The sequence below is a fragment of the Porites lutea genome, chromosome 2 (genome assembly GCF_958299795.1).
Source record: "Porites lutea chromosome 2, jaPorLute2.1, whole genome shotgun sequence".
Lineage (NCBI taxonomy): Eukaryota > Metazoa > Cnidaria > Anthozoa > Scleractinia > Poritidae > Porites > Porites lutea.
This window is the reverse complement of record NC_133202.1, coordinates 51152744-51165976: the sequence shown is the minus strand read 5'-3', so window position 1 is coordinate 51165976 and position 13233 is coordinate 51152744. Positions and strand designations below refer to the sequence as shown.

Genomic DNA, 13233 nt, shown 5'->3' with positions numbered 1-13233 from the left:
ATTCCAGATTTAGAAATAAAAGACAAGATTTTCTGTTCCTTTTTTTTATACGTTATTTTGCTTGAACTGAATATGTGTTTTCTCTTAAACAGAAAGCGTCATCTACTGGTAAATAACCAGAATTACTTGAGCTATAGTTCTAGCCACTGAGAATACAGTCATACAACTCTTATGTTTACACTCCGGCCACTGACGTGCCTTCCAGCGTCCCTGAGTATTCTTTCTAGTTGTTACCTAGGAAACCCAACCATGATTTAAAAGTATTTTGTGAAGCCTTGAATTCTAATAGGCAGAAAATGTAAATTTGAATCCATAACAGTGCGATATAGATAAAAAATGAGATGTTTTTATATTTGAATAACTTGGTCTGGTAAGCAACAAATTTAAAAAGATAAAATGAGGAGTACAAGAGGTCTGATTGCCAAACTGTCACTATGGATTTTGGTCATGTACCTCGTGGTACAATGTGGGATTTTTGTCTACAAACTGGAAAATAGATCGGTAGCAGGTAAATTTGTTGAACATGTCCGTTCTTTGTTCTTCTAAACAGAGTCTGGGCTAGGCCCTTGTTTTTCAGAGTTCGTGGTTACAGTCAAGGGTACACAACTTATAGAACAATATAGTAAAACAAGATAAAGCATCCGCAGTATATTGTTGGATTTTCGCTAGCTTTCACTGGCGTTTTCACTCATTTATGTAGCTTTATTTGTACCATTATCTCGAATTCGAAATTTTCGGCTGTTAGAGGCTACTGTTCCGAGTCACCAGCGAACAACGATAATCAAACACATTTAATTATTAGCTCGTATTCATCTCTGCTTGTGTGAATTCGCTATCCGTCTCCTACATTTCAAATCTTGTTTCCCTGTTGCCTTTCTCATTGAAGCTGTATTTAATCAATATAGTGTACTTTAATACAAAATGATCACAACAATTAATGCCCTAGGTGACCGAGTTTCTTCTCGCAACTATTTAAACTGTTTTTACCACCCCTATCTTTATATGCTTAACATATCAGTCAATCAATCAGAGATCACGAACGTTGGGTAGGCCAAACGTCTAACTTTTCAAGAGACGAACCAAACAGCTGACCAAACTCTAATTTTGGTCGACCTCAATTAAGCCAGTTAAAAATTTATCAGAACAAAAATTATTTTAGCCGGCCAACGGGTGCTCAGTAATAGATTTTTTCCCAAACGTGGCTAAATATACATTGTCATACAAATTTTGAATTATTAGTTTAGTTCGTCGCATCTGAAGATCGACGTCGACGCCTGTCTCGGAGACGATCTTCAGACGTTCATTCCGTCAGACGGATAGAACGTTTTGGACGTTCCAAACTCATTACTGAGTTTAACTGAGGAATCATCAAACTTTGTACTCAATGGCAATGTAATATCACTAAGGCCTAGGCCAAACGTCGAACTTTTCATGAATCTGATATAGCTCACTAAGTGTGGTTCGTCTCATGGCGTCTCATTGGACGTTTGGCCTAGGCTTTACGATATTATATTGCCATTAAATACAACGTTTGATGATTTCTCGATTTAGCTTGTATATCAATTACTCCACAAACTAGCATGACAATGCCCGCCAAAACGAAGACGCGAGTTGAGAAAAAACAGGATTAGCATCCCACTCAGAAGTTGTTACGGTTTGGTCACGCGTTCCTTCTGTCATTCGTGGGGAAGAAACACGCGACGATGCCCTAATTAAAGAACATCAGGAAGAGCGGAGTTTATTTTAAAATCCTTTGTTGGCTTCTTCCGGGTGTTCAGATAATGTGTAAGGCGTAAACAGAGGTGCGCAGGGAAAAAAGCGAGAGGGAGCTATGTATTGATGACAAGGAGCAAACAGCGTCAGTATTATGTCGTGTCGTGTTAAAATTGATTATATTCATTCAAAATATTTCCCCGATTCTGATTGGCTAAAAGCACACGTTTAATTCACCAAAACCAGTTACTGATAACCAAATTTGGAACAATTTTGACTTTAACGAGGAAATGACGTCAAAAATGCAGCGTTTTCGCAGGTTAAGGCACCGTTAACCGAAAAGACCTGGGGACGAGGTTGAGTTGTTTTGGTTGTGAACTTGAAAAAATGGCGGACATTTCACTCGTTTCAAGAGTAAGAACTAGGCGAAAGAATAGCTAAAAACATGGCAAGAACAGCAAGAAGACAACTTGAAGGGCGACATCTGCTATTTGGAGAATATTTGCGGAGCTGGACAAACCTAAACGTACACTATCGAAGACGAACTGCACATCGATGGATCGATGGAGGTAAGCATGTTTTAGCTATGTTTTTAAACTAGGAATTATTTTCAATGAATAATAAAACAGTTATTGAATTCGGCTTTCGTATCATATGAAGAATTATGGAGATCTCGGAGGGTGTTATCCGGATAACACCCTCCTTGATCTCCATAATTCTTCATAAGATACTCAGCCTCATTCATTAACTGATAAATATTGAAATAGGCTTGAACTCTTAAAGATATAGCCGCCAGACCTCAGTCATTATTCTCTTTGTCTGCAGAAATCGAGTCTCTTCCCAATGAAAGAACAAACAAACTTCCAATACTTTTTCAGAACAGGGCACAGGCTCCGCTAAATAACTGCTCTATACCTGATGACTGGCTGTATCCACTTTGCAATTACAAAATTGAGGTAACTACACTACATATGGCAAAAGGTGCCTTAAAGCAATTCTGTAAAACGAGCAAAAGAATGTTTAGGAGAGGCAAAGGAGTCTGTTAGGAGCAGGATGTGTTATTTATTACCGATCCATCGATCTACAGATCCATTGATCTAAACTGGTTCTTAAAACGGTGGGGGCGAAAGACAAATCAAAAATTAAGTAAAGAAAAAAAAGCGAGCCCGACATCTCGCATTGAAACGCCAACCTTTTTCACCGGCAACATTTTTTCATTTATATGCAAGAAATACACTGGATTGGGCTGCTGTATGGTGCGATGGAAATCTTACTTTTCAACTTAACATACTTAATACCTTTCTTTTCCAGATAAATCTGATATGCTGGTCTGCACCATCCCAAAAATAAAAATCACAATCATACTAACCATAATATACAATTTCATAATATATAATTATAATAACCATCATCACAATCACAATCATAACATTAAAAAACCAAGAGCTCGTTAACCAAATGTAGCAGCCTAGTCTAGTTTTGTGTCCAAGAATAATGATAAAAAAATTGTGATCAATAACCTTTGAAATCGTCACAACGCACCCTAAATTGTCATAATTGGGGGTATATGTTGCTGTTCATCAATTGCTATCGACGATGGCCAAGGAAATCACGGAGAGAAAGAACTGGTGCAACGTGGAACTGTGGCTGGACTATTCAATACGGGATAGGACAGCTCTGGGCAGTGGCTAGGCCCAGCTTGGAGCCGGTCTAGAATGGAGAAGTAAGACGCCTCCTTCCCTCCACTAGTCTGGGTGCTCACCTTGGGCAAGTGACAGTACACCCTGAGCCTCCCCTGCTGGGGTTACGGCGTGTATGCCCATCAATACCCATTGGTGGTGCTTCCTGCATTATTCTCTTGTTAGAGGAAGAAGCTACTGACGCTGCTTGTGTCATAAAATGGGGGCGTAGGGAGGATCCCATCCCAGTTCGGCCCTCAGTATTCACTTGAGGCGTGGCGACCCATGTGAATTATATAGCCTTGTCAGACAACCACTATGAATTTAGACTCAGCAAATCCTATACTTCCAGCTCCGGGAGTGAGCAGGAACTCTGCCAGCAATACTGAAGCTAGGCGATCTTCAGATCATCAGAATGACGACGTATCCGTAAACCATGTTTCATGGGGGGAAACGTCTGAGAACAGCAGATGTTTGCAGGCCCTTCTGCGTTGTAAGAAATCTCTATTCATTGCAACATACAACGCAAACACCTTAAGAGATGAAGACAGAGTTTTGGAACTAGAACAATGCACTCAACACCAAGGCATAGAAATTCTTGGTGTGCAAGAACATCGTATCATCCATGATGACCCCATTGAGTTTAGAAAGGTCGGTTCCAGCTATTTAGTTACCTCCTCAGGCTGGAGAAATGAGGCACAAGCATCCCAAGGTGGAGCTGGACTTCAGCTAAGTCAGAAAGCAAGAAAAGCTCTGCTGAAAACCAAGCGAATCAGCAAAAGAATCATGACGGCTGAATTTGATGGCAATCCTAAGACTACTGTGATTGTTGTCTACGCACCTACTAACTGTGCGGATAAAGTTGAAGTCGAGGAATTTTATAACGACCTGAGAGATACCCTGCAGGATGTCCCAGCACATAATTTTCTTGCTTGTATTGGAGATTTCAATGCAAGACTAGGGCCGGATGAAGTTCCATTCACATATCATGATGTAACTAACAGAAATGGAAAGTACCTCGTAGAATTATTATCTGAGTACAGTCTAATAGCAGCTAACACTCAGTTTAAGAAACGACCAGGGAAATTGTGGACCTTCATGGGTAGCACAGGATCGTTGCGGCAACTCGATTACATATTAGTGCACCGAAAGTGGAGGAACAGCGTCCAGAATGCTGAAGCTTACAACACCTTCAGCACAGTGGGATCTGACCATCGGGTAGTTTGTGCTAAAATCAAGCTTAGTCTTAGAATATCTAAAGCAGCCAAGAAGATGAAATATGACTGGAAGCAGTTTTCCACTGACCTTCAGTGGAAATACACAGTCGCTGTCAAGAATAGATACCACGTATTGAGTGATGAAGGTAATGGGGTTAAGTATGAAAAGTTTGTTGAAGCCAACAGACAAGCTATGGAAGAATGCCTGCCTAAGAAAACAAAAGCTAGGAAATCCCTCCGATCATCAAACGCTCAAGTGGTAACAGCCCGCCAGGAAGCACAGGCGGCGCAGAGTCTGTACGAATGCACCAACACCGAGTAAGATAAAGAAGCTTGGTCTCAAGCCCTGAGTAATCTGTATAAAGTATATCATCAAGTGAGGGAAGTGGAATTAGAGGCACAAATACGAACCATCGAAGCCTCTCATGAAGCCCAGAAATATGGTGAGGCATGGAAGGCAGTTAATGAGATTACTGGAAGGAAAAGAGCTAAAGAAGGTCAAGTAGAGGGATCAAGCCCTGAGGAACGAGTGATCACGTGGTTCACCCACTTTAAGAAACTCCTGGGTAATCCCCCAGAGGTAGAAGATCTGGAAGAAGAAATACCAAACATCTTTGAGGACCTTGATATCAATGACGGCCTGTTCACTATAGAAGAGCTCAAGAAAGTGAAATCTTCATTAAAAATCGGGAAAGCAGCTGGCCCAGATGCAATACCACCTGAAGTATTCAAGTTGTGTGACTTTGACAACATATGTCTAGACTTCTGCAATCGAGCTCTGATAAAAAATGACAAACCTGATCTGTGGTCCTATATGAATATCATCCCTGTGCCTAAATCTGGGGATTTGTCAAAGACCGATAATTACAGGGGAATTAGCCTGATGTGCATCATAGCCAAGATGTATAATCGCCTGATTTTAAACCGAATCAGGAGTGTAATTGACATCCGACTCAGAGTGAACCAGAACGGTTTCCGGCCCAAAAGATCTACAGTGGCCCAAATATTAACACTCAGAAGAATAATCGAGGGAGTTAAAGCAAATAACATTGAAGCTGTCATGACTTTTATTGACTTCAAGAAGGCATTCGACTCAATTCATCGGGGTAAAATGATGCGTATTCTTAAAGCCTATGGGATTCCACCTAACCTGTTGCAAGCTATTGAGATGATGTATACGAATACAAAGGCCAAAGTGTTTTCTCCAGATGGAGAAACAGAGATGTTCGACATCACAACCGGTGTACTGCAGGGCGACACATTAGCTCCTTTCCTGTTTATAATCGTGCTTGACTATGCTATGAGAAAAGCTATGGCTGGGAAAGAAGAAGAGTTGGGATTTACCATCACCCCTCGAAGATCAAGAAGACACCCCAAAGTAGTTCTTGCTGACTTAGACTTCGCAGACGACATAGCACTACTGTCGGATGAAATAGCTCAAGCTCAGGAATTACTGCTAACAGTTGAAAAAGAGTGTAAGAAAGTTGGCCTTGTACTGAATGCTAAGAAAACAAAATCAGTTGCTTATAACATTGATGATCCAACACCATTACATACATTTGATGGCACTTATCTGGAATGGAAGGATGACTTCAAATATTTAGGGTCATGGGTTGATAACTCAGAAAAAGACATCAGCATAAGAAAAGCGCAGGCTTGGAGAGCTTTGAATGGTATGACGAAAATATGGAAGTCCAATATGAGTAAAGATTTGAAAATCAGATTCTTCATAGCAACCATCGAATCAATCTTACTTTATGGGTGCGAGAGCTGGGCTCTGTCAAAAGCACAAGAAAAGTCGTTGGATGGAACATACACTAGGATGCTGCGAAAAGCTTTAAACATCCACTGGAGCAGCAACATACCAAACCAACAACTGTACGGAGATCTACCAGCAGTCAGCAACAAAATCGCCTCTCGTAGGCTACAACTTGCGGGTCACTGTTATCGCCATCCAGAGCTAAGTACCCAGAAATTAGTCCTTTGGGAACCCACACATGGCCATCGCGGGAGAGGAAGACCGAATACTACCTATATTGACGCTCTTAAGAGGGATACTGGGGCATTCGAAGCAAGTGAGATTGCTGCACTGATGGCTGATAAGAGGTTGTGGAAAGATCTAGTGGTTGCCCGCCTTCGGGCGACCAAGTGAGTGAGTGAGTGACAGCTCTGCCGCATTCTGGACACTGGTGAATTTCATGGCCAGGTGGCAAGGAGATTAATTTAGACTTCCACAGCTGAAGTTTCCTCTGAGCTTCTGCTCTACTGCTCTGCTCGACTAGGACAGCAGCTTGGTAGGTCAGGTGCCAGAGACCCCCAGGTTTCCCAGCAATATCAAAGGCCCAGCCACTTTTTGAGACAGTCCTCGTAGCGCTTCTTCTGTGCACCTACGGGAAGTTTCTCCTTGACTAATTCCCCGTAAAAAAATCTTTCTGGGGAAGGGTTTGTGCCATTGTGCTACGACGGCAATTATAGCCCACCTAAGCTGGGCTCTTTGGAGCAGAGTATGTATGCTTGGCATGCCAGCTAGACGAAGACTTCAGTGTCAGGGACTTTGTCACCCCAGGTGATCTTCAACTGATTTCTGCGACAGTTTTGGTAAAGTTTGTTAATCTCTTGGATGTGGCGCTCGTATACTGACCATGTTTCACAGGCAATACAGTAATGAAGAGAGCACCGCTGGCTTGTAAACCTTGAGTTTTGCCAAGGCAGCTGCTTCTCTTTCCCCAAACCCTATCACGAAGTCGTCCGAAAACTGAGCTGGCCTTGCCAATGCGTGAATTGACCTCGTCGTCCATTTTGGCAGATCTGGAAAGTGTGCTGAATACGTACGTTAACCTGTCAAACAGTCTTGGGAATCTCCTCTTTGACAGTGCTGGCTGGTATACCACACGCGTCTATTTCGCAGCAGGCTGGTGTAGAACGTCAGTTTCCTTGGTACTGATTGTACGCTCAAGGTTATCGCAAGCATTAGAAAAACAATCGATGCTCAGTTGCTTAAAGGTCTCGGTGGCAGTATTAAGCGCACAGTCATCTGGGAACAGGAAGTGACGCACTGTAACTTCGTTCGCCTTGATCACTACCTGTAGCCTGCGAAAGTTGAATAGGTTTCCAACGAGATACCACCATCGCTTTTTTGTAGACGACATCCGTCAACATGGCTGTGAACATCATGTTGAAGGGTGTGGAGGCAAGGACACATCTTTGCTTGACTCAGTTAGTGACTGAAAATGCTTCAGACTAGTCTGAAATTAATCAAGTACTCGAGCAAACATGGCGTCGTGGAACTTACGCGCCATGCTCATGAACTTATCTAGACAGCCACACGTTGCTATGATCCTCCACAGGTCCTCGTAACTAACAGTGTAAAGGGCCTTTTGTCAGGTCTACAATTGTTGTGTAGAGATCTTTATTCTGTTCTTGACGCTGTTCCCGGAGTAACCGTGTAGCAAACAACATGTCCACAATTCCATGGCCCTTCATACGCCACACAGATTTTCTGGGAGGTGGCCATCCTGCAAGTGCTGGAATAAGGCGATTGGAGAGGACTCTTACAACGATTTTGCCAGCGACGATTAGGTGCAGCGTGACAAAATCCCTCAGTGATTGTCGCATGATTGTCTATTTCCCCTTATCTTATCGAGATTTCAATAGAGGCAACCTTGACTTCCTTCTGTCAGAAGGACTGAAAGTTCTCGGCGAGTTTTTGTAATAAGACTGGCCCTCCAGGCTTGAAGACTTTAGCTGGGATGGATAAATATGATCAGGCTACCCTGCCAGTGAAAAGGGAATCGATCACAAGTTCTGAAAGTCCGATTTTACTGGAGGCTCTGATAACGATTTGGTGATCTCTACTTGAGGCATTCAAGCATAAGTATGGCTTCTGGCTGTTAAAAGTTTGACCCATTTCTCTAGGATGGTATTCTTCTCAGTGAGCAGAGCTGTCCCTTCAGCGTTATGTTCCAGGGGACTGAGGAGAAGTCTTCAGGGCATCAGAGAAGCGTTAAGTGTTGTTGTTCAGCATCATATTGAATCCCATCTGCGATTTTGTTGAGCCAGGAGTCCTGTGTCTCTCTGAGCCTTGATTGCACCTTTTTTGTTGGAATATTAGGGTGCTTTATAGGAGAGAGAGTTGCTTTCTTGTTGATGTGTTCCAGGAGTTTCGCACTTCTCGTCAAGCAACTTTCGGATTTCCTCATTGTTCGCATCAAACCAGTTTTTATGTGAGCGCGTATTTCTGCCGAGTTGAGGGAATGCACCATGGTACACCGTATCTACTCGGAAAGTTACCAAGTCTTTGATTTCTGTTCACTCAGTCGAAGACAATGCCTTTCTAACTTTCTGATAAAAAGCCCCTTGTTAGTCGTTTTCGCATGTGGGCGCCGCCTGGACAGGATATGCATGTTGAGTTTTGGTCAATCCAGCAGTCTGCGCTGCACAGCCTATCACTTCTGCTAACTATAACATAATCGATTAGATGCCAGTGCTTGCTGTGCAGTTGGGCAGACGGTAAACTATGTTGATTATCAAAAGGTCGTGAGATAAACAGGTCTTCAAAAGTAACAGTCTTTTGCTGTTGTATTTTCGAACGCCATTCCTCCCAATGATTCTTTTCGAGGTCTTGTCTTCGGCACATTCTATATTACTGAAGACGTCTCCGAGAACAATGAGTTTGTTTCCTTTTGGTAGGCCTTCAACGATGCCTTGTAAGCCGTCGTAGATTTTTTTATTGACTACACCTTCCAGTGAATCTCCACCTGCTACATCGTCATTCTCCCATTGCTACAGGGCTTAAAAGATTGGGGGAGGGTTATGGATTGACTTGCTCTAGAATTGGATGGAGGCGAGGAAATGTTTCGCAGTGCCGTCAGCCTCACTCACTCGTCCTGAGTTACTTGGGTCAAGCGGAAAGATATGGTCAAGGCGGCTGGAGAAAAAGAAGGATGCAGTAGATGGCCACCAGGTTTGACTCTTTCCACTTGTGTCCTTAGGGTTCCACGCCATCAGCTGCTTGCTGGCCGTTGGCTCAAAACGAGTATATTTATAAGGGGTACAAAGTTGTCACGGCAGCATATACTTTGGCTTAGTCAAGTGACTATGTTCATATAACTTTCCCAAAACCAAATAATGCGCACTTAAAATATATATAGTTTTACAATAATTCGAAAAGATTCGGAAACAATTTTGATTACTGAGTCCAGCCTTCCATCATCAGTAAGTGGTACGCTGTTCAGGCACATTCAGGAGCATCCATGTGCATAAGCGTCCAACTGGCCATTTGCTCGATGACGGCATTTTACTACCTCTACCAGAATGCTTCAGTGTTTTGCTTTCTTGTGCAAATTAGAGCTTCTGCTGTTTTAATCCTCGCTGAGATTTCCAATTTAAATATGAAAGTAATAATTAAAATGTACTTTGATTGTGCTATTTAAATATATGACGCCATCGTACAAATGGCCTATTGCAAGTTTGCGGAATAAGGAAGGCTCTGCAGCCAGCTTAGACGTCAACACCTTCTAAATCTAACCGTCCTCTTATGTGTAAGTGGTTTACCAAACTAATTTACAAATCTAGGCCAAAGCTACAATATAAGAGTCACCAAACTTCCTCTTGCTGAACTTTCAATTTCTCTTTATTTATAGTGGATGACACAAATGTGGTCAATAGACAGAGAATGTTACGTAAACCAGCATGGTGTAGATCCAAGGGATAACTGCAATATGCTGATCTATTTCAGTGAGGTGATTTAATGTAAAACTGATTTGTATAATGTGCAAATTGTGTTGTGCCGCACATTCGTTTAACGGCCGTTCACCAAAATTTGTAGCTGGGCTACACTACTATGGGGTGGGAGATACATCGACGATACATATGCGTTTTATTCTATAAGGACAGGTTGCAAAGTTTAGAAGATAATTGTCATAGGCCTACCATCGTGTTCTAGCTTCCCTAGCTCAGACTTTGGTTATGCAGGAAATGACATTATGGAGTCTTCGAGAGCCTACGGTGGATTCTCCGAAGATTAGAGGCCCTCTTATAAGGAGAATGCTTTACAGTGCTCCAAACTGCGAGGACAACTTGAATTGCATACCAGAAGGGATCCATTATTGCTTCTTTCCCTCTATTGAGAAGAAATTTGAAGTAAAGAAATGAAAAACATTCGCCCAAGTGCTTCTCCTAGAAGATAAGATATATCTGCTTTACTTTAGGCTATCCTTTCATAGTCAGTCAAATCATTTTTAAAAAGGAAAGGCTTCTTAATATGTTGAATGATCCGGAGGCTTTATTTAATTTTAATTTTGAAATTCTTTTTGATTCTTTTTAAGGTGGAGAAATGGTGTCCTATGTTACCTTGGCGAAGGCATCTCTACCCTTCTAAAAAGAACAGTAATAAACTGGTTTGGAAATTTAATAATATTTTCTTTCAGCCTTACACACAATTACCACTGATACCTTGGCCAGTACAATATGAACGCTCTTTAAGTTCGTATTTTATTTCTCAGTACCGACGAGAGTCTGTATGACAGTCGGGACACTTTATCTTAAACTTCTTTATTTCAAGACAACTGACCTTAAAAAAATGAATAAACATAAAATTAATAAACGTTTCCCTGCTTTTACGAAAGACCCCGTTTAGTGGTGTAAACGTTGGAGTGTTTTAGGGTGTTTTATCATTCCACTTCGGCCAGGTAAGAAACTAAAACAAATTACCTTTACTTCACAGCTTCATGTCCGGGACGATCTCACAGAATTGATGCAGAAATTGTACGAAAGTAAATACCAGTTTATGAGAGACCGTATTGCAAGACTTTGGCCAGAATGGAGGGATTCAGCTAAGAGGCTTGAACAGCAAAAACCAAGCTTTGGAAATCGACAGATAAAAAACGTATGTTTGAAGCATAGAGTGAAACCTTCTACTGCACGCTTTAAAGAGGTGCTCGATTTACATTGGTTTTGGTTATCATTATCTTTATCACCATCACCATCATCATCACCAGCACACACCAACCATCGTCATCGCCATCATATTCATCATCATCATCATCTTCGTTATTATCATTATCTTTATCGTTATCATTATCACGAACATTATCTTACCCTTATCATTATCGCTTTCAATATCGTTAACCTTATCAGTTTCGTAATCTTTGTCTTCATTATCATTACAGAAAATCATAGGGATCGAAAAAGTCGGGGCCTCTCATGCTACGTCAGGAGCAAAGACGAAGGCTTTCTCTATATTGCTTTAAAAACATGTTTTAGACTGAATGGAGTAATTTAAATATACATCAATAACGAGGACAAATATGATTTTTAATCATTTGGTTACTCTTGGACAACGTTTTCTTTGAGTTTACTGTTTCTTTTGGCTTATTGTCTGGAAAAAAATTGGATGAAATTTAAAGGTTTACAATTACAAGACACTTTAATTCATTCTAGAATCCCATTTCCGTCCCTTTCGAAACAGAACCTTTTAGGGGTCCTTTCTGAAGGCAATGTCCTTATGTATGATTTCGTCATACGAGCAAATTTCACGCCTAGTCTCAAAGGAAAATTCTTCGCATTTGCACTTGTTGGATGTTAAGGCATGGCGTGAGGATAATTTGCATAAAATGTAATAATGATCATAACTTTGTGAAAATTTATCAGAACCTTCCAAAATTTGGTAACCTTAAAAAAATCGATAACCTTAATTTTCCTGTCACGTGACCACCTATGGTGGAGTCCAGGAGAGAAAATAAAACTAAAAATGGGTTGTATGTATTTAATATATATTTAATATATACTGCCACCCAGTATATATTAAATACAGTAGTTTTGTTATTGTATCATTATTTCTTGCTTGAATCTGGCCGGAAAGGTTGACTCACGTTTTTATTTAATTAGTAATTAAGCAAACAGGTCACGTAACACTTTTCACCTGTTGATATCTTTTTAAGAAATTAAAAATTCTCTCCGTTCCCGACCACGGAAAAAATTCGTACGGTAAAACAAACACTTACACATGGTTCAAACTTACTTGTAATCAACCATTCCCACCACATTTTGAATTTCTTTTTGAATATCATTATGACGTCACATTTCACGCGACTACATCACTTCAACCCGATTAATTCAACGCCTAGGAAGAAAGTTTCTCGAAAGTTTTTTGCGACTTTTAGAATTAAAATGCACGGCCGTAGAAGAAAAACAGCTTTTTCTCCAAGGGGTGTTGAGACCAAAAATTGAGCCATGCCTTAACATGCTTGAGGATGGTGGGTTATTCTATTCAACTCTACTGCCTTGGGAATTTATTTATGCAAATCTACGCAACTTAAAAATTTCAAAACGAGGCCTGGAGGTGAAATTTGCCCATCTGACATACATATGCATAGCCAGATCTGAGCGGAATGTGCAAAACCTCACTTCCGAAAATATAAAAATTCGAACGGAAATTAATATTAAAAAAGCCAGATATCTTGAATGCCACTGAAATGTAGAATTTTTTCGCTTTTCTTGGGAATATCTTTTTCTTCGAAAAAAATTTTCCTCGGATCGATCAGCTTGTAACAAGATATTAGAATATGACAGAAATCAGCATCCCGGTTTGAGGTTGCAGGATTTTGTTTCGATATTGACTTACA

At 41.0% G+C, this 13233-nt stretch overlaps 1 protein-coding gene across 1 annotated transcript; it reads left to right on the top strand.

Annotated features, from left to right (window-relative positions):
* Positions 1 to 336: 336 nt before the first annotated feature.
* Positions 337 to 11859, top strand: LOC140926380 (alpha-1,6-mannosylglycoprotein 6-beta-N-acetylglucosaminyltransferase B-like). Its single transcript, XM_073376132.1, has 6 exons — positions 337 to 508; positions 2539 to 2669; positions 10252 to 10350; positions 10936 to 11070; positions 11334 to 11495; positions 11779 to 11859. The coding sequence occupies exons 1-6, from the start codon at positions 397 to 399 to the stop codon at positions 11857 to 11859; spliced, it is 720 nt and encodes a 239-aa protein (XP_073232233.1). The 5' UTR covers positions 337 to 396.
* Positions 11860 to 13233: the final 1374 nt, after the last annotated feature.